The 20,550-nt window shown below is 40.1% G+C and overlaps 3 protein-coding genes across 3 annotated transcripts; all 3 read right to left on the minus strand.

The window, feature by feature from the left end:
• Positions 1–1,080: 1,080 nt before the first annotated feature.
• LOC124869795 (solute carrier family 22 member 13-like) lies at positions 1,081–6,054 on the minus strand. The gene is made up of 4 exons (XM_047367925.1): positions 5,892–6,054; positions 3,915–4,035; positions 1,409–1,503; positions 1,081–1,318 (listed from the first exon to the last, which is right to left on the minus strand). The coding sequence occupies exons 1-4, from the start codon at positions 5,969–5,971 to the stop codon at positions 1,081–1,083; spliced, it is 534 nt and encodes a 177-aa protein (XP_047223881.1). The 5' UTR covers positions 5,972–6,054.
• Positions 6,055–6,820: 766 nt separating this feature from the next.
• On the minus strand, positions 6,821–7,697 carry LOC124869800 (solute carrier family 22 member 14-like). The gene is made up of 3 exons (XM_047367942.1): positions 7,316–7,697; positions 7,126–7,229; positions 6,821–6,992 (listed from the first exon to the last, which is right to left on the minus strand). Exons 1-3 carry the CDS (start codon positions 7,688–7,690, stop codon positions 6,821–6,823), a joined length of 651 nt encoding a protein of 216 aa, XP_047223898.1. The 5' UTR covers positions 7,691–7,697.
• Positions 7,698–11,639: 3,942 nt separating this feature from the next.
• LOC124870486 (solute carrier family 22 member 13-like) lies at positions 11,640–20,550 on the minus strand. The gene is made up of 10 exons (XM_047369205.1): positions 20,167–20,550; positions 19,990–20,093; positions 19,750–19,904; positions 18,579–18,747; positions 18,295–18,415; positions 14,131–14,225; positions 13,828–14,042; positions 13,635–13,743; positions 13,344–13,550; positions 11,640–11,918 (listed from the first exon to the last, which is right to left on the minus strand). Exons 1-10 carry the CDS (start codon positions 20,539–20,541, stop codon positions 11,849–11,851), a joined length of 1,620 nt encoding a protein of 539 aa, XP_047225161.1. The 5' UTR covers positions 20,542–20,550; the 3' UTR covers positions 11,640–11,848.

Genomic DNA, 20,550 nt, shown 5'->3' on the forward strand with positions numbered 1-20,550 from the left:
GAATATCAGAGCACTTTAAAAGAATTTTCCATTACACTCCCATGAACCCTCGAGTACCCTGTAGAGGGTATAGAGCTGGTCCAGTGTCCCATGGCCGGGACGAAAACCACACTGCTCCTCCTGAAGCCGGGGTTCGACTATCGGCCGGACTCTCCTCTCCAATACCCTGGCGTAGGCCTTACCAGGGAGGCTGAGGAGTGTGATCCCCCTGTAGTTGAAACACACCCTCCGGTCACCCTTCTTATGTAGGGGGACCACCACCCCAGTCTGCCAATCCAAAGGCACTGTCCCCGTCCGCCACGCAATGTTGAAGAGGCGTGTCAACCATGACAGCCCCACAACATCCAAAGACTTGAGGTACTCAGGGCGGATCTCATCCAACCCCGAAGCCTTGCCACCGCGGAGCTTTTTAACCACCTCGGTGACTTCAGCCTGGGTGATGAAAGAGTCCAACCCCGAGTCCCCAGCCTCTGTTTCCACCAGGGAATGCGTGATGGCAAGATTGAGGAGATCCTCGAAGTACTCCTTCCACCGCCCGATAATGTCCCCAGTCGAGGTCAGCAGCTCCCCACCCCCACTGTAAACAGTGTTGGCGAAGCACTGCTTCCCCCTCCTGAGGCGCCGGACGGTTTGCGAGAATCGCTTTGGGGCCAACCGGTAGTCCTTCTCCATGGCCTCATCGAACTCCTCCCAGGTCAGAGTTTTTGCCTGTGCCACCGCCCGGGCCGCAGCACGCTTGGCCCCACGGTACCCGTCAGCCGCCTCAGGAGTCCCACAAGCCAACCACAGCCGATAGGACTCCTTCTTCAGCTTGACAGCGTCCCTTACTGCCGGTGTCCACCACCAGGTTCGGGGAAAGTTGATCTGTTATATCCTGTTAGAAGGCTAGAAAACATTTGTGGAACACTACTGATACATCTTTTCATATCGTCGTTGTAAAAGAGAAACCCAAATCAGAATTGTCTCATCAGGTTAAAGCATTACAAAAATCAGTAATTCAATAAATGAACTTTTAAAATGAATCCAAATTTTGGTCAAGAAAATGCGGAGATACAATATTAAATACAGTTTTAGGATGAATTAACTGTTCTGGGAGGGTTTACTTTGGGGAACGGCGAGGATCAAGATGCACAGAAATCCTCCGATCAGAAGTGTGGAAATTAGTGACACTTTTCTCCCCACTGCTTCCAGCAGCCAAATGCAGAGAATGTGAGCTGGTACTTCAGAGAGCCCAAACAGGGCCTGGGTCAGGAAAATTTCCAAGCCAAAGTTCCCCACATTTAACGAAAGGCAGAAGTAGGTAACATTCAGTGAAAACCTGCAGAAAACAAAGAGAGTCAACCTTTAAGATGCAACGTGTCTGATTCCTTTAGATTTCACAACTCATCTGAAATAAAATAGAACTTACCATGCCAAGGTTATGGTAAGGAAATACTTCCTAAGCAAAGGAGACTGGATAAGATATAGTATGCCTCTCTTTTGCTCAGTTTCTTTGATAACAATCTGCGGTGCACAGGGGTGAACACAACATCATGCTAACAGTTGCCCTTATTACAGCTAATCACCTAATCTGATAATTTTGCGGCTGTAATACTAATTTCCTGAGTCTTAATAAAAAACAAGATCTTCCTGTAAGCCCAGTGTTCATAAGACCCCAGCACACTGTACACAATATACTGCTGACACACACTCTTTTTGCAAAATATTGACATTTCACATTTGATCAGGTTATAGCTACAAACCCAAGTGTATTTTATTCTGATTTTATCTGATAGCCCAACACAGAGTAGTGCATAATTGTGAAATGGAGGGAAATGACTCGTGGTTTTCAAGTTTAGTCTTAAGTGTAGTTGTGCATTTGTCAGCGTGTTAAGCTTTTAATGCATGTTTTTATTGAAGCATGGGTTTTAATATTTTAGCATAATTTTGCTTGCATGTTTTTACTCTTTGTTGGCTCACCCTAATTGCCAGAATGACCCACACCTGTGTGGACTGAACTGGACTATACCTGCTTATCTTTGCACCATCATTGGGTGAGGTCCTTGACAGGGCAGCACAAAGACAAATGGGACAAATAACCATACATACACACAATAATAGCACCCAATTACCTAACGGTTATGCTTCTAGACTGTGGGAAGAAACCGGAGTACCCTGACAAAACCTATGGATGCATGGGGAGAATATGTAAACTCCATGCAGAAAGACCCCAGACCGGGGTTCAGACCCAGGACCTTCTTGCTGCAAGACAACGGTGCTAACAACTGCTCTAATTTGCAGCTTCCGTAATAACATTTTTAACCCTTTTTGGTCTTCCTTCTTAGGCAGTTTTGCCTGCTTAATTCTTAAAATAACTTTCACACCATTTGGATCAAATATTTGTATTCAGCCCCCTTTACCTTGATACACCTAAATTAAACTCCAGTCCAACCAATTGCCTTCAACAGTCACCAAATTAGTAAATAGGGCCGACCAGTGTATCATTTTTCTATGTATACTTTTCTATGATGGCCTCTGAGGTTTATTGGAGAACATAGTGAACAACCTACATCATGAAGACCAAGGAACTCAGAAGACAGGTCAGAGCATTTGCAAGGCTAGGTTATAAAACAATATACCAGGTTTCAGGATATAACAGAGAACTGTTCAGTCTATCATCTAAAGATAAGAGGACGGCACCTACCAAGACATGGCTGTCCACAAAACAGGTTGAGTAACTATTGATCCTGCACAAAGCTGGCCTTCTGAGTTGATGGGAAGACAGATGGAGCTAAATATAGGGCAATCCTTGGAGAAAAACCTATTACATGCTGCAAAAGACTGTGGGGGTTCATCTACAAGCAGGTCAAAGACCCAAAAGACACAGCTCGGGTTTCAATGGAATAGTTTTTGCCCAGTCAAAGTCCAGACCTGAATCAAATTAAGAATCTGGTGTAGTACTTGAAAAATAAGGTTCAAAGACACTCTCCACCCAATCTAATTGAGCTAAAGCTATTTTATAAACAATAGGCCAAGGTTTCAGTCTCTAGTCTCATGCCAATGCAATGTACCTTTAGTTTTTTGTCATCTTGTAAAGCACTTGTTTGTCTTGTTGAATTGTCTTGTTGCTGAATTGTGCTCTACAAATAAACTTTCCTCACCTTGCCTTGCTTAGATGTATACAGCTAGTATACATCTAAGACTAATAGCTTTAATTGTAGAAAAGACTGGTTCTATAAAATTGGGGTTCCAAAGTGGGGGTCGGGAACCCCCCTTGGGGGATTGCAAGATGATTTTCAGAATCATCGTGATGCAAATGTGAATGCAAATGTAAATAAATGTGAACTTCCATGAAATAAATGTACCATGAAATGTCCCATTAAATAATTAAATAATACATAATGAAATTAAATAATCACATCATTTTTTTAAATAAATTATTTTAAAAATACATATAATTATTTCACTCTATATTTTATAAATAAATTTAGAGTGTAAAAATTATATGTATTTTTAGCAGGTCACCAGTCTCTGGTACTGTTATTTTAGGGGTCACAGGCTTAAAAGTTCAAGAACCCCTGCTGTAGACGATTGATGTAGGGAGGGTGAATACAAACATATTCTTAGATTTTTATTGATCAAAAATGCAAAATTCAAGTGACATTTTCTGTTTAACTCACATTTTGGCACTACTTTGTGTTGGTGTGTCACTTAAAAATCCCCAAAAAAACATGAAAGTTTGTGTTTGGAACTAGACAAAATGTGGAAAAAATTGTATTGAGGTATGAGGTTTTTTTTTTTTTTTTTTACAAAGCACAGGATTGTCCTGTGACAGTTCGTCTGATTATTGTATACCCCTTACTTACCTTTTATTAAATTTTATTGTAGTTACACTCATATTTTGATACAGAGATGGAAAAAATGAACAGCGTTACCTTTTCCAGCAGAGAGTCTGAAACTTTGCGTTTGTTAATGGCCGCCGCTTTGGTGATCAACTCTTTAGCCTCATCTGTCCGTCCCCTGTCCAACAACCATCTGGCTGACTCTGGAATAAACCTGTCAAAAATAACCCAGACACCTTCATAAGTCTCCCATATACTGGGGTTGGACAATGAAACTGAAACACCTGGTTTTAGATCACAATAATTTATTAGTATGGTGTAGGGCCTCCTTTTGTGGCCAATACAGCGTCAATTCATCTTGGGAATGACATATACAAGTCCTGCACAGTGGTCAGAGGGATTTTAAGCCATTCTTCTTGCAGGATAGTGGCCAGGTCACTACATGATACTGGTGGAGGAAAATGTTTCCTGACTCGCTCCTCCAAAACACCCCAAAGTGGCTCAATAATATTTAGATCTGGTGACTGTGCAGGCAATGGGAGATGTTCAACTTCACTTTCATGTTCATCAAACCAATCTTTTACCAGTCTTGCTGTGTGTATTGGTGCATTGTCATCCAAATACACGGCACCACCTTCAGGATACAATGTTTGAACCATTGGATGCACATGGTCCTCAAGAATGGTTCGGTAGTCCTTGGCAGTGACGCGCCCATCTAGCACAAGTATTGGGCCAAGGGAATGCCATGATATGGCAGCCCAAACCATCACTCTGGGCATGCAACAGTCTGGGTGGTACGCTTCTTTGGGGCTTCTCCACACCATAACTCTCCCGGATATGGGGAAAACAGTAAAGGTGGACTCATCAGAGAACAATACATGTTTCGCATTGTCCACCGCCCAAGATTTGCACTCCTTGCACCATTGAAACCGACTTTTGGCATTGGCATGAGTGACCAAAGGTTGGGCTATAGCAGCCCGGTCGTGTATATTGACCCTGTGGAGCTCCCGACCGACAGTTCTGGTGGAAACCGCAGCGTTAAGGTGCACATTTAATTCCACCGTGATTTGGGCAGCCGTGGTTTTATGTTTTTTGGATACAATCCGGGTTAGCACCCGAACATCCCTTTCAGACAGCTTCCTCTTGCGTCCACAGTTAATCCTGTTGGATGTGGTTCATCCTTCTTGGTGGTATGCTGACATTACCCTGGATACCGTGGCTCTTGATACATCACAAAGACTTGCTGTCTTGGTCACAGATGCACCAGCAAGATGTGCACCAACAATTTGTCCTCTTTTGAACTTTGGTATGTCACCCATAATGTTGTGTGTATTTCAATATTTTGAGCAAAACTGCTGCAATGTGCAATCAATGAAGACTGGCTACCAAGCTGGTCCAATTTAGCCATGAAACCTCCCACACTAAAATGACACGAGTTTCAGTTTCATTGTCCAACCCCTGTATATCTGGCTCATATGTTTATAGCGTATGAAGATTTCAAATTAGTAAAACTCCAGCTTCAGCTTTCTACACATCAAGTACTGTAGCATACACATTTTAATGACTCACTCCACTCTTATAGAGCTTTGAACTTTCTTCCTCAGATGGTCAGGTAATGGTCAGGACTTGATGTTTAACAAAATTCTTTTAACTTGCATCAATCGGCCAGAGATCTGAATGGGATGATTTTTGCTTGATGGGTCTAATCTGTGATCCTGCTCATTTAATGCTTTACAACAAAGACTTCCACCGTTTTTGATGACACCAAACAGCATGTACATTGTTGAACTTTATTTTATTAGATAAAAATCAGATAAAGTTTAGGGACAAATGCTATTCTTTAATTGGAATAATCTTGTAATTCTGTTGTTTTCGGTTGATTTGAAATCTTCTACCCAAATCAAAGAACCTGCAGCACTTTTTTTCTCTTTCATGCGCTGTAATCATTAGAAATAAATCAAAACTGCAGGTCAGACATTAAACAAAATGTGCAAATCCTTATCAACCCAAGAAAATGCTGATCGATGCAACTCTAAAAAAAAACAGTAACGGACATTCTTTCACACATACCATATGTTAAAGGCAACCAGGGCAAGCGGAGCAGCTGTGACTAGTTGAGCCAGTCTCCAGTTTCTGATGCAGTAGATCATGCCACCGAGGATGGCTTGTCCAATGGCACCACATAGTTGAGTTATGCATGCTCCCCATGATCGTTTGGACACCCCGATCCATTCAGTGCCTGCAAGCATAAAGCCTAGGGGTAACCATTCAATAAGAAGTTTGATTATGGAAAACAATACCTAATAGGGCGAAATGAGTATTGGCTTCCTTTAGTGGAGCTAGTGTAGTGAGGCCTGAGTGTTCGCAAAGATTTGACCAGAACCCAGAGTGATGACTGCAACTAACAATATGTTGTCTTGTGCCATTGTACTGCAACTTTTAATTACATTACTGCACCAACACACCTTAATAGAACGAATGGTTAGTTAGCAGGCCTTTTCAGAACTTGCTGACATGCCAAGGAGATAATATGGGTTTTTTATTTAGTGGCGATGGAGCAGGGATGCGTCTAAAAATTGCAGGACAGCAGCACCCGAGGATTGGAGTTGCAGACACCTGTTGTGAAGAGTACCACCCACATGCCAAACAATTGCACAAGGTGACCACAAAATGAGACCCATATTGAACTTCATCAATTGCTAGCAATACTGTCTTATGCATCTACAAGGCATCCTCTGAGCTTGACCTTCCCCTCAATGTTGTGACCAGCTGTCGGATGCTCCAGAAACTGTCTATGATCCTATAGCTTCTTTGGGGATGCTGCCACTGAGCACGCTGGTGTCCATTTTAGAAATGGCAGATCCTTGTAACTGGGATTGTTTCCATATCCATCACTGGTGTGTATGTGTACCAAATTACATCCCAACTGGTCTGTGCCATTTGTGTTTAAATTGGTCCCTAACTGTTTTGTCAGTATTTTTAGAAAATGGTAAACACGATTATAAAAAAACTTTACTTAGGATGACGCTGTTGAGCCGATAGCCTCCATAGCCAATTCCCACCACGAACTGGGACGCCAAATAAAAGGGGTAGGTCGGAGAAAATCCAGTTGCTACAGTGAAAACAACCATCAGTACTACCGGGATCTGAGTGGCTCGTTTACGGCCAAACCTGAATGAAACAGTTTAGTTTACAAAACCATGGAATATGTAGAGATTTACATGGAAGTGTACAAATACAGCACCTTGAAGAAATAAAGTGCATGGTTCATAAAAATGTTTAAGATTCTTTCTGTTCAACTTACGATTCAGCGAAAAGTCCGAGTAAGAGACATCCAGTGACAATGCCAGCCATCAGCACTGTCTGTGCAACTCCCAACAAATGAGTCTGGTCACAAACTAGATCAAACTTTACAAAAAATGAACACAACTTGTCTGCAACAGGGCTACATTTGAATTTGCACTGTAAATAACTGAAACAGGTTTATCACTTACATCAGTAACTATGGTGGACTGATACAGCATGCTGCCATAAACCCATCCATTCATACACCCTGTTGTCTCATTAAGTCCATAATCCCTTATGGCATGGATGTCCCAGTCCACGGGGACAAACATCCGACACCTGCTGAAGATCCCATCCTCCTCCCTAGGCAGAGTGAGGTTCAGTTGCTCCTCTGCAGTAAGGTTAGGAGCAGCTTCCTGGATCCAATCTGTGTTACAGTACCTCTCTGGATCAGACTGGGTAAAAACTACACTCGCAAAGTGAAAAGGCAAGAAAAAGTTTGGGAAGCAAAGAGCAAATAGAATGGTCTTTTGAAACAATCCAAACTCTCCTATATTATGCAGTATTTCCCCAAAATCAGCCATGGTCAGGGTGACAGCTTCACTTCGGTGATGCTGCAAAGGAATGACCTTTAAACAAAGCCCATTAATGTTTAATCCCAAGCCAGTGTGCTGAAGGAAAGATGAGACAGCGCTTTCACTTAGGTTGCAGAAAGACCAGCATTCCTGATTTTTTATACCAGATATTTAATTCTGGCATCTCTCACTATTTTCCCCCATAAAAACCTGTTTGGTTTAACCTGCTGTCCAGAGCTGAGTTTTCGATAGTGCAAATTAATAAGTAGGAACAAATGATTAACATACTGACCAAAACAACCAGTAAATGTACACAAGTTTGAGCTAAATGCAAATTGCAAATTGCTTTTTTTTTTTTTTACCACAAATATCACACTGCTGCAGACACAACAATGCAATGCTTATCTCCAGGCTATAAAAGTGTTCTAGTTTTTTACCGTGTGCTGACTTGTCAAATCATGTCTGTCAATTGTCTTTTATGATGCCTGTTAAGTAACATTTTGGACTTAAGTTATTTTAATTATAGCTCGAAGGTTAGTAAAGCTGTAAGCTATAAAATATATTCCATTGTAGCTCTGACGTAATGTTTAGGGTGGTTCTCCTGCAGGAAGGTGAACCTCTACCCTAGTCTCAAGTCTTTTTCAACCTCTAACAGAATTTAGTCCAGGATTTTCTTTATTTAGCTCCATTTATCATCCCATCAACTGATCAACAATTTTGTTTCCATTAAAGAAAAGCACCACCATGTGTCCCCAAGGGATTGGTGTGTACAGGGATGTGTTATTTTCCTGCTAGACACAGTGTTTTGCATGTTGGCCAAATGTTCCTTTGGTTCTGATCTCACCAGAGCACCTTTTTCCACATATCTGTTGTGTCCCCTACATCGCCTCTGGCAAACTTCAAACTGGACTTCAAATGGCTTTCTTTAAACAATGGATTTCTTCCGGTTAGTCTTTCATAAAAACCTGGGCCTGTATTTACAAAGATTCTCAGTCCTCTCGGCTCCTAACTTAGCCTACAAATTTCTGCCAAGGACTCCTAGCTTAAGAGTGGTTCAGTTTGCTGCTGAGAGCGACTCTGAGCAAGGAGATGGCAGAAATTCCTATCTTTGTGAGGAGGTGTGGTTGACCCTGTCGCAAGGTGTGACGATGTCTTCTAAGAGCTGTGATTGGTTGTTGCAAAAAAACAACAACAAAAACCCCAAATGTGCTCCTAATAATTAATGAAGAGTAAATGGAGTTTTGACGAAAATTCAGAATGAAAGACTCACCTTCACTGCCTCCACCTTCCAATGACTCTTCTGTGCGTCTCCTGGCCTTCGAATCAGCATCCTGTCCGTCTGATTCTCCATCCAATCACCTTCCGACGCCTTGCTTTTAAAGGAGCTTCTACCGTGTTCATCTTCACTTGTCAGCTGAGCTCATCCCTCCTCCACCCCACCTCCATCATCTTCCTTTACATCTACTCTTGGCTTTCTCGCTCCCTGGCCGCCAATCCACCACCAGTGTCGGATCAGGGGGAAGACATATTTAAATCTAAGCCTTACAAATGATCATCTTAGCTCATGTCATTCTCAGCATTCATGTCTTCCTCCCAGGTCCGAGCTCCAAAGAAATAACCATGTAATTTCTCATCATTAAAACTTTTCTAATTGCCATCCCTCTCTTTGTGAGTCTTCTTCAGATTGAATTAACTGATGATAAAATTTAGACTGGATTCTCAAATGTGTAAATCATGATGATAAAACTAAATGAATTGCCCCACAGCATCAAAATGTTTGAACGTAGTTTATTTATATGCTCATCATTAATTTGATTTGCTGATCCTAACCAAAACAAATCACAGAACAAAAGGTAGAGGAAACTGAACTAAACAGAGGAGCAGAGCCTGATGGTGGTGGAGAAGAGAGGAGTGTTGAAAGGTAAATGTGGTCCTGGGATCACAGTGCGAATAAACAGGCATTCCTGGTACCTGCTGCGATCAGAAGCTAGAGAGGAGATAGCAGCACACCAGAGAGCTTCTCCACAGACGGGGAGTGTTGTAGATGACCATTTAGGCTTAGGCTGCTGACATCATCATGTACAATACAGCAAATACTTATTCACCTCATTTACATCTTCCGTCTATGCATATAGTGCTTAGAATATTGTACTATTGTGTGGGCCATTATGCAACCAGTTTGTATACATGTATATGTATATTTTTTGTTTTTCAACTTTTTGCCATATTTTTATTTTTGAAAGTATTTTACAGTCTAAATATTTAAATGATTCTGTACTATTGTAATTTGGTCCACTTTTTATTCATGGTTATTTATTATTGTTTATATTATTTATTAATCCTTCCTAATATTACCTTACTAGAGCTGAACCTTTAATTTCCCACTAGGGAGATGATAAGGTTTATCTTATCTCTATAACAACAATTGTATGATTGTTATGTGCTCATTTATTTGACTATTAAGGGGGTGAATCCCTGAGTGATCGAGCCCATTGCATTTTATTAATTCACTGTTATTTAGAACAGAGAATATCTCTCTGTCCACCATCTTGCCTGCTTAAGACACTCTTAGGCTTACTAAAAGTCCTCCTCACTACTCCTAACATTTCTTCACTTTAGGATCTCTCTTAAGGCCTAGCTGCTTCATGAACAACTTTTTTTCTTATCGAGGAAAAATTCTAGGAGAAATCTTTGAATTTGAGAAATTCAAAATTTTTCTTAAGGTGACGTCACTAGGAGCTACTTTTGGTCTTAGGATTCTTTGTAAATACAAGCCCTGATTTGTAGGGTGCACCACTAATAGTTCTAATGCCAGCAGAGCTGGGAATTTCTGCAGCTCCTCTAGAGTTACCGTAGGCCTTTTGGCTGATTTTATGATTAATGTGCTCCTTGCCTGGCCTGTCAGTTTAGGTGGACCGCCATGTCTTGATGGATTTACATTTGCGCCGTACTCTTGTCGTTTTCAGCCGATGGAATAAACATTGCTCCATGAGATGTTCAAAGCTTGGGATATTGTAAGCTAATTTAAACTTTACCACCCACACCACTTTGTGTTGGTCTATTACATAAAATCCCATTGTAGTTTCTATCGTGATACTCAATATGATTTTTACATTTGCTTATATACTGTGGAGTCCAAACACAGGTTGCAGATAAACCCTGACATATTTTTGGGCGGGTTATGGTTACCTGAGACTTAAGGGGAAGTTTTAGAGATAGCATGAGGCCTGCAAGGGAACTTGGCTGCTTAATTTAAAAGCTAAAAACACACCTGGATCGGTTATTGCTGTCTGTAGTGATCTGAGGCAAAACAGATCACTGGATTCAGCCACTACTACAGTAGTAGTGACCACAAAAAAAAAAAACTAATCCACAGATTGGACTGCTCATGGTGGTCAGCCAGTTGACGTTATAGTAGTTTAAAATAAAAGAGGCTTTTTGACGCAGGTGATATGCTACTTTTACCCTTTACAATGAGAGATGTCAATGAGATTTAAGACCAGGCTTCCTCTGGTTCTGTGACAACAGCGTTATTTATGAAAGCTCACACCAGTGCAGGAGTGGTCTGCTTGATTGCTGATTTATACATGATTAGAGGTAGTTTAAACAGGAACTTGTCTTCGTGCCTCTGTGATGGACCCATTTTGTAAAAAAGGCTTGACAGAAAAGGAAAAACAAAATAAAACGTGACGACATGAACCTACCAACCCTCTACAACAGTTGCCGCAAAAGTGATCAATCCATGCTAAATTTGTTTACACTACTATATTTACACTACATGGCATTAAGATAAAGACTTCAAGTTTAGCATTTCAGAGTTACCAGTAAGGAAAGATGGATGTTTTAACTGAAATAAAACTCACTGTAGTAAATTCTTCCTGTTCCCCGAATCCTAAACACAAGATAAAACACAATCCAGAAGACAATACAAACATTTTAAAAATCATAGTTTGTTTTATTTGCATGTTTTGTCTTTGTTCAGCTCAGTGTTTCCTAATTATTCTTTCATAAAAAACTCATTATGCAGAACAGATTGTTTGTCCAACACAAAAATATGTTTGTTCACTGTGCTGCAGAAAAATAAATTTCCAAGACATTTCTAAACCAGCTCACAGTTGTTAGCACACAGTAAAACTTAAGATCCAAGAAAAAGGTTTCCTGTTTCATTTAGAGTTTGGTGGATTTTTTGATTTCAGCCATGAAGATGTCGCTTTCAAGCTTCTCGTTGGTCAGATCCCTACAGGACAACAGGAAATGGTGACAAGTGACATTTGTTTGTAGGTTTTTCTTTTTCATTAACAATGTTATATAGTGGCTCTCAAAAGTTTGGACACACCGTTTCAAATGCTATGGTAAGAGAGGCAATGATACATCATTTACAAATAATTCTAACATATCATGAGAAATAAAGCAAATGTGTACACATCCTGAAACTTATATTTTATTGAAGCACCATTTGATTCAGGATCATTTGGTAGGAGTCTATCATCACCAACATCTTGCCTTGGTAATATTTGCCTGCAGATTGTTTCTAAATCTATCAGATTCAGTTGTCTACAGACTTCTTCAGGTGACTCCACAAGGATAAAAGGTTTCAAAACTTTAATTTCCCTCTCACAAAGTCATTCTTTTGTTGATTCGGAAATATGCTTGAAGTCACTGTAAGATGCTGAAACTAAAATCATTCTTCATCTTCAGCTTTCTAGCAAATGTGTGAGTGTTTTGGGCCCAAACTGAGCGGTAACTGTAGCTAGTCATTCAAACTGACAAAACCCCAGTTCCACCTGAGGAAAGGTAATCCTACAGTATGATGCTGCCACCACCATATTTCACTTTGGGTATGATGTTCTTCTCGTGATGTGCAGTGTTGTTTATGTGCCAAACATAACTGTTGTATTTAGATCAAACCCTAACATATTTTCCCACAGGTTCTGGAGTCTTTGGCCAGGCCTGGTGCTTTCTTTGGAAGAGAAGAATTATTTCAACCAGACTCTATAGCCTAGGACACAACCAGTACTTGCTGGAAACTCCTGCAGCTCCTTCAGTGTTGCTGTGAGAATCTTGGCAGACTCTAACCAGTTTCATTCTCATCTTTCCAACAATTTTCTAGAAATGTCTATTTTAAAAAAATGTTCCTGTTGTCTTATATCTTCTCCCATCTTTGGCAAATGTCTTCACTGTGTCTTGGTGTACTCATAATGCTGGGGATTTTTAGTTTTGCCCCTTTCTCCTGACCAATACCTTTGCTTAATGAGATCTTTTCAATCATCTGTAACCTCTCTAGAAACGGTGGCTTTAACTAAAGGAGACACATGTGGAAATGTCTGAATTTTTTTTAAAATTTCATTTAACCAGATTCCCTTTTATTGATGGTAGGTGCAAACTCTAAGATAAAATGCTGACGCACCAGATTGTTGCAGATTTTAATTTACTATTTTTTTAGTTGAACTTATAAGTTTCATTAGAGGTTTAAAAAGGTGTGTGTACACTTTTGAGAGCAACTGTATATTTCACTTTCTGTTGTAATTCATCTCCAAATACTAAGAATGGCAAGTTGTTTGTTTCTTGGTAAGGTGAAATAACCTCAATAAAAGAATCTAAGACCTACTTTGTACACCTGTGCTCCAGTGAAAGCTGAGAGTACTGCAGGAAATTAGCTTACCCGTTGCTCTTGCCATCACTGGTTGAATCAGGAAGATCTTTCCTGCTGGTCTCAGGAAGCAGGAAGACCAGAGCTCCACTGAGCACAGCCAGGCTGCTAAAGACTATGATGGGTATGGAGCGGTGGTACACAGCCAACATGTTGAGCAAGGGAGACAGCAAACCTGCAACTCTAAAGGCTATGGAGCCCAAGGACACAGCAGTTTGCCTAACAAAGCAGAGCACAGAATTTCCTTATTAGTTGTAAATATATGATATAATTATCATGTATATTTGTTTTGATGTGACACACCTGATAGAAGTAGGAAACAGCTCTTGAATGTAAACCAAACACACTGAGCCGGCCCAGTTCAAAAAGAATTTCCCTGTGGTTACCAGGGCTGTGGTGGCAACAGCACTGTCTGAAATTCAGGTGAAGCAGAAACATTTTTAGCTGTGAGATGTTTTAAGCATACCCTCATGGCCTTAAAGTTATCAGTGATTACCTTGAGGAAAAGCCAGGGTTGAAAGGCAAACAACCCCTGCAATGAGGAGTGTTAATATCAGGGATTTTTTTCTTCCTAAAAACTCCAAAAACCAGATGCAGAGGAGATGTGCAGGTACTTCTGAAATCCCAAACAGAAACTGGACCAGAAAGATGTTCAGACCAAACTTGCCCACATTCAGAACGAGGCAGAAGTAGCCCAGGTTTAATGCAAACCTTAATATTTAAAACAAACATTATTTAATAAATCTGCATGGAAATATAAAGCAAAAGAAAATTGAAGGTGCCTTACCAGGCAACTTACCAGGCAAATGATATAATGAATAAGTTTTTTATCAGCACTGCTGAGGTAAAAATAGCTTTGATGCCTCCACTTTCTACTTTTTTCTCCTCGCTTACCTGACAAGCAAATGCATTTTTGTTTTATAGAGAACAGCAACAGTTTTTAATATGTATGTAATTACAGTTACAGACCAGATTAAGTATTTTAAACATCACAAAAGCCATGCTTTCCTACACGTTTTTCTCTAATGTCAATTTTTCATTTCATCACTTTAAATGGCCAAACCTTTTAGATTTTTTTAAACCAGCCAGCTTATATTTAGGTACTATTCTCAAATGCACGTTTTTTTCATTGCAGCAGACAGCTACAGAACATGTAGATGGCGCTTCTTCTGTAACGCTTTGTACCAGCCTGTTAAGGCATGTCCCTTTCCACCCAGAGAGAAATGTGAGAATTACCACACTCATATTAAAGGGTTAAAGTTTTATCCAGAATTACATATTTGTAAACATTTTTTTTCCCTATAACTGAATATTAAAGAAACTAATAGAGTGATGTGAAAAAGGATTTCTGTCTTACAGAATTCTTCCATTTTTGCTTTTCTGTCAAACTTAAATGTTTCAGATCATCAAACTAATTTTAATATCAAACAAAGATAAACTTAGGAAATACAGAATACGTTTATTGATTAAGGGAGAAAAGCTATCCAAACCAACCAGGCCCTGTGTAAAAAAAATTAAACTAAAATAATACCCTCCTTGTTAAATCATGAATTAACTGGGATTAACCACATTATTTTGGTTCACCACACCTAGAATATTGCAAGACCTGTAGAATCAAAAAGTGACCCAAATAGAAGCTGTCTGACAACATGAAGTTGGCTAAAAGTGTCACAATCTGAGGTTGTTGTGGACAAAAATGCAAATAGGGATTAGGGCTCGGCATATTGTAAAGTAAGGTCTTCTTTAATAAAGGCTCGAAGTACAGCATGTACAGGGTCACTGGACAATCACAGATGGGTCAACACAGGAAGCACAATCCAAAGAAGCACAATGAGCTCGAGGAAAGACGTGACATACATGACTTGCATGATGTGAGAAACCAGTTGAGAATAATAAGTACTGCCAGGTATATAAGCAGGGAGAGCAGGAGAATGGACCAATGAGAGGGAAGCTAAGGTGATCAGATGAGAAGTGAAAACAGGTGCAGGAACCAGCTGTGGAAACAGAGGGAATGAATGGTTACTATGGCGACAGTACTGGGAAACACAGGGACACAAGAGACAGTAACCTATACATAAACCCAAGAGAAAAAAATATCTAAAAGTAAACTATAATAATATGGAGTACGGGAATAAGTAAACTAACAGAGGAGAACTAGACTAAGTAACAAGAAGGTAAACAAACACTAACTGACAGGGAGGAACAGGAAAGCGACAACCTAATACCACAAATAACCTAACAACAACAATAAACTAAAGGGAGATAACAAAACCTAGCAGGAATAAATAACCAAATACAACTAACTCCCAGAGGGGAACTGGAAAATAAGGAACTAACACTAGAGAAGAACTATACTAGAAATAAGGCTGATGAGAACAACTAATATTAAGGAAAACAAACCACTGAGTAAACAATAACTAAAGGGGATCTAAGGTCAAGGGAGAGATACACCACTAGAACTAAGGGGCAGAAGTACAGACAGAACAGTCACAAAACTAAGAAGCACCAGGTGGGAATAAATAAACATTACTACTAAACCAAAAGGAACAGAAACACCTAATTGAAAAAGTAAACAAACACAAAACCCAAAATTGCAGATCCTGACAAAAAGACCTTAAAAGCAACACATCATGACCCAATCTACAGAAATAAAAGAGCAGTTGACACACACAGTCATTGACATCCATTAATTAAAAAAGCCAGACGGAGACTGATAAGCTTAAGTGCAATCACTGCAGGTCAAGCTGCAGGACAATGATACAGCATACCAGCATGTCCCCGTCTAAATGGCTAAAAAAAAACAGAGCGAAAGGTTTGGAGTGGTTTAGTCAAAGTCTGGGTTTAACTCCAGTGGTGATGCTGTGGCAAACAAGTCATTCACCCTTGAAAACTGAATTAATTTCTGCAACAATGAGTGGACCAACATTTCTCCACAACCGTTTAAACATCTAATTTAGTTATTGCTGCCAAACATGGCATGTCAATTACTATTCACCTACATTCAAGTTGGTTTGGTTAGCTTTTCTACCTTAATAAATAAAATCATCATTTTACATCATATTTTTGTGTTTACTTAGTCTGATATCTTTGTCTGATATTAAAATTTGTTTGATGATCTGAAACATTTAGGTGTGAACAAAACAGCAAAAACAGAAGAAATCTGCAAGGAGGACGAACAATTTATCTTGGTTATGTACCTAGCCAGCAGAAAAAAAAATAAATAAATATTGAGGATTTGTCGACATTTTTGCACAGTTTTAGTTGCATTTTAATAGCCTATGTTTTGTGAATCTGAATTGTAAAAATATGAATGTCAGATCAATTTAGGACTTTTATTTATTTACCGGCTCATTCTGTTTTAATGAATGAATGAAGCAATAAAGGATGCAATCCAATTCATGTCTAATTTACATATGGTCAAAATTACCGGTATACATAAAGGCTCAAATAAATGCACTAATATTTAGTTGAAGGTCACTTGTAGACTTCCACACAGGTAACCATCAAAAAGCTTCCAGCATAATTCTGGCAGGATGCATAACTGCTTTTCCAGGCAGCGTTTATTTAAATTAGTTTATTTCTTGGCCTGGTGTTTAAATTGAATTGCAACATAAATACCTTCATAAATATTCATCTGATACCAAAGCGCAAGTCTGACCTTAACAGGAAACTGTTGAAGATTACAAGTTGTACATGATGATGGACCAAGAGGGTGGCTACCACCTTGCTCCTAAATCAAAACCTTCAACCTCAACTGATATGTGCAGCTGCCCACAGGGATAAGCTAGAAGCAGGAAAAGGGGCAGACATAAGGATTTAATCAAGTTTTACAAGGGCCAAATTGTGAGGACTAGACAACTGGATCATAGCATCTCCAACACTGCAGCTATGGTGGAGTATTCCTAGTCTGCAGTGGTCCGTATCTATCAAAACTGATCAAAGAAAGAAACAATAGTACAGTGATGCAAAGCTCATTTATGGCACATAGGCCAGCCTATGACCCAAAGCTCTTAGGCTGGCCAGTGTGTTCTGATCCAACAGAGGGGGTAGTGTTGCTTAGATTTCTGAAGAAGTTCATGCTGATAAATTGTGCAAGCGCTCACCATCTAACTGTGAAGAAAATGGTGTAATATTCACCCCAAAAGCCGCACAGAAATATCCACTTTAAAGTCTAACAGTACACGCACTGGCATGTTTGCTCAGCCCCCCACTTTACACAGTGCATTTACACTTACGTCTGACAGTAGAGTACATTTCCAAAATTCTCAACACTTAAGACTAATATTCCACTTTGAGAGGCTTGAAAAATACAGGCCCTGGCCTCCGAATTCCCCAGATCTTAATCCAATCATGAACCTCTGCAGAGGCCCCTCCTTGCAGCATACAGGATTAAAGTATCTGTTGCAAACATCTTAGTGCCAAATAGTAAAGCACGACTTCAGGGTCTAGTAATCAGGGTATATTTGAGGCCTTTGTGTGTTTTGAACACTGTGTGGGTTAGAAAAGATCCACAAAAGGTTCAAACTTATCCACCCAAGTTTCCTTTGAAAAACCCACTAAGATTGTTTATTATATTGTCACACCACTCTAAAAAAGCACATTAATGTGGCCAAAAATAAGTATATATAAAATTGACTGGAACTATAATAAACAGTTTAATAGACCTCCAGTATTAAAGATATGTCATGCAACAATGTCTCTTAAATTGACATTCAAAAATAAAACTGTTTGGTTTTATGATCAATTACCTTCATATCTGTTTATTATTCCCAAAGTTTTATGTTCAATGGATGACAATGGAACCCTCCTAAAATTATCTTGCATAAATCAGAGAATTGGCCTTGTCATGGTGACTGAGCTGTTTTCACATTGAGCCAAAGGCACAGATGCAGAGTAGTTACGTTTTCTTGGATTATGAAAAGATGGATTTGGTTGAATGTTTTTTCTGGTAAACTGGATAAACCTTGTCAAGAAGGTTCTCTGGGATTTCCTTTTTATTCATTGCTGCAACTTTTCGGATCAGTTTCTTGGCTTCATGAGGTCTCCCCTGTCCCAGTAGCCACCTTGCCGATTCAGGAATCCACCTTAAAAGAAACGAGAAAAACAGTTGAGCAGATATACTCACAGCCAGACCAGTTCTGACCCAAAGACGACATCCACCAACTGTGATAATGTCTAAACATTGCCATGTTAATATTTTATTTAGGCAACAAAACAAATGTGGCTCTGCTTACAGCTGACACCTACCATATGTAGAGGAACACCAAAGCCTCTGCCCCTGCCATGATGTACTGAGCTTTCCTCCAGTCACGGACAACGTAGATCAGACCAGCAATGGCACACTGTCCAAAACTCCCAAACACCTGGCTCACACAGGAGGCAAGGGACCTTTTAGTGATCCCAATCCATTCTGTAGCTGCAAACACAATTTACACACTAACGTCACTGCAGGGCCTTTTTCTAAACACAGGAATGTGAATATTCATGTGAAAACATTAAAACACCCTATTAAGTATTTACTTTTTGCCATTATTTTTTTGGAAAGTGGTTTATTTTCACTTAAACAACCACAAATAGCCTAATTGTACTCATCACACAACAGAAAACAAAATGTGTTTTTCTGACTGACTCTCCTTAACCCTTAATATCTGTTAATAAGCTGTTACACCCTTTTCTGCTGAAATATCTTAAGCGAGATGCTTCTTTTTGCAGCCATACCGCAGTCTGACATCAGCCTGATGTCCTCGACTCCTCACCTTCAGCTCTGAGATGTTTTAAGGGTTTTTTGGCATCTACAGGCTGTTTCAAGTCAGCCCACAGCCTTTCAATGAGAGCAAGATCTGGGCTTCGACTTGGCCCGGTACCTTCCATGTCCTTGGTGGATTTACTGGTATGTTCTGGATCATTCTCATGTTGCAGGGTCCATTTTCTTTTCGTTCTTTTTTACAGGTCTTAACTTTTCATCCAGCACCCTGTGATACACAGTAGGATTAATAGTGGATCCTACGACGGTGAGCTGGTCTGGTCCTGCTGCAGCAAAGCATGCCCAAACCATTACACTTCTACCCCCATGCTTCACAGTTGGTATGAAGTTCATCTCCTGTAATGATGTATTTGGTTTATACCCAACATGTCCTCTGGTTTGATGCCTATGTTCATAAGAGATGTTTTTCTTTTCATTTTTTACTTTTAGCATCTTGCGGTCTACTTTGAACTTGCTTAGATGGCCAGACCTGGCCTTGTTGATTTGACTATACTGCTTTCATTACTGTTAAAATTGATATGTCCAAACATTTTAGAAAAACACACAGGCTGTCGTAGGGCGTCCTAATGTTTTCACATGACTGTAACTTTGATTCCATTTCTTCCTAAAAGATTGAAATAAAGATGAAGATGGACATCTTTCTAAAAAGCATACCTAACACGATAGAGTTCATCCTATATCCTCCAACTGCAGCTCCAACAATGAACTGGGACACATTGTAAACATGAATATTTGGAGAAACACCAGCAACTATGACAAATATTATTATGAGGACCACTGGGACTTGGGTGGTTCTCCTGCGTCCATACCTAGGCACACAGATAATGGTTTTAGATCTTGTGTTTTTTAAACAAGTCAGCATGGCAATCATTTAATGTTTTTCAAGGAACTCACGAGTCTGCAACTGGTCCAAAGATGAATGAGCCTGCGAGCATACCCGTCATGAAGATAGTCTGTGTAACTTCAGCCATGGTAGACTTCTCACAGACAAGATCAAACTGTGAAATAACACTGAAATAATCAGCAGGGAACTCACTAGAACAGGCATGGATATCATCCCGCTTCACTTACATCAGTAACTACGGTGGACTCGTACAGCATGCTCCCGTACACAAATCCATTTATGCATGCTGAGGTTTCATTGAGTCCATGCTTCCTGATGTCATGGATGTCCTGGTCCACAGGGACGAACATCCGGCACCTGCTGAAGCTCCCATCCTCCTCCCGGGGCAGAGTGAGGTTCAGCTGCTCCTCCATAGTCAGGTTAGGAGCAGTTCTGAGGATCCAGTCTGTGTTACAGTGTCTCTCTGGATCAGATTGGATAAAAAGAAAGCTGCAGAAGAATACTGGGAGCAAAAAATGCGGAGCAGCCAACCCAAGTAGAAGAAGCTTTTGGAAGAAGCCAAAGTCTCCGATGGTCTTGAGAATTTCCCCAAAATCCACCATCTTTACACA

This window comes from Girardinichthys multiradiatus, chromosome 6, assembly GCF_021462225.1.
Source record: "Girardinichthys multiradiatus isolate DD_20200921_A chromosome 6, DD_fGirMul_XY1, whole genome shotgun sequence".
NCBI lineage: Eukaryota > Metazoa > Chordata > Actinopteri > Cyprinodontiformes > Goodeidae > Girardinichthys > Girardinichthys multiradiatus.

Coding starts and splice junctions, on each gene's coding strand:
- LOC124869795 (XM_047367925.1), bottom strand. CDS start 5,971: ATGATCTACTGCATCAGAAACTGGAGACTGGCTCAACTAGTCACAGCT. Junction 1,504..3,914: donor CAGACTCTCTGCTGGAAAAG/GTAACGCTGTTC, acceptor TGTGCACCGCAG/ATTGTTATCAAAGAAACTGA. Junction 1,319..1,408: donor CTTACCATAACCTTGGCATG/GTAAGTTCTATT, acceptor TGTTTTCTGCAG/GTTTTCACTGAATGTTACCT.
- LOC124870486 (XM_047369205.1), bottom strand. CDS start 20,541: ATGGTGGATTTTGGGGAAATTCTCAAGACCATCGGAGACTTTGGCTTC. Junction 14,226..18,294: donor CAGAGAACCTTCTTGACAAG/GTTTATCCAGTT, acceptor TTTGCTTGTCAG/GTAAGCGAGGAGAAAAAAGT. Junction 13,551..13,634: donor CTGTTTCCTACTTCTATCAG/GTGTGTCACATC, acceptor CTGCTTTGTTAG/GCAAACTGCTGTGTCCTTGG.
- LOC124869800 (XM_047367942.1), bottom strand. CDS start 7,690: ATGGCTGATTTTGGGGAAATACTGCATAATATAGGAGAGTTTGGATTG. Junction 7,230..7,315: donor AGTCCACCATAGTTACTGAT/GTAAGTGATAAA, acceptor TTTTTTGTAAAG/TTTGATCTAGTTTGTGACCA. Junction 6,993..7,125: donor CTCGGACTTTTCGCTGAATC/GTAAGTTGAACA, acceptor TGTTTCATTCAG/GTTTGGCCGTAAACGAGCCA.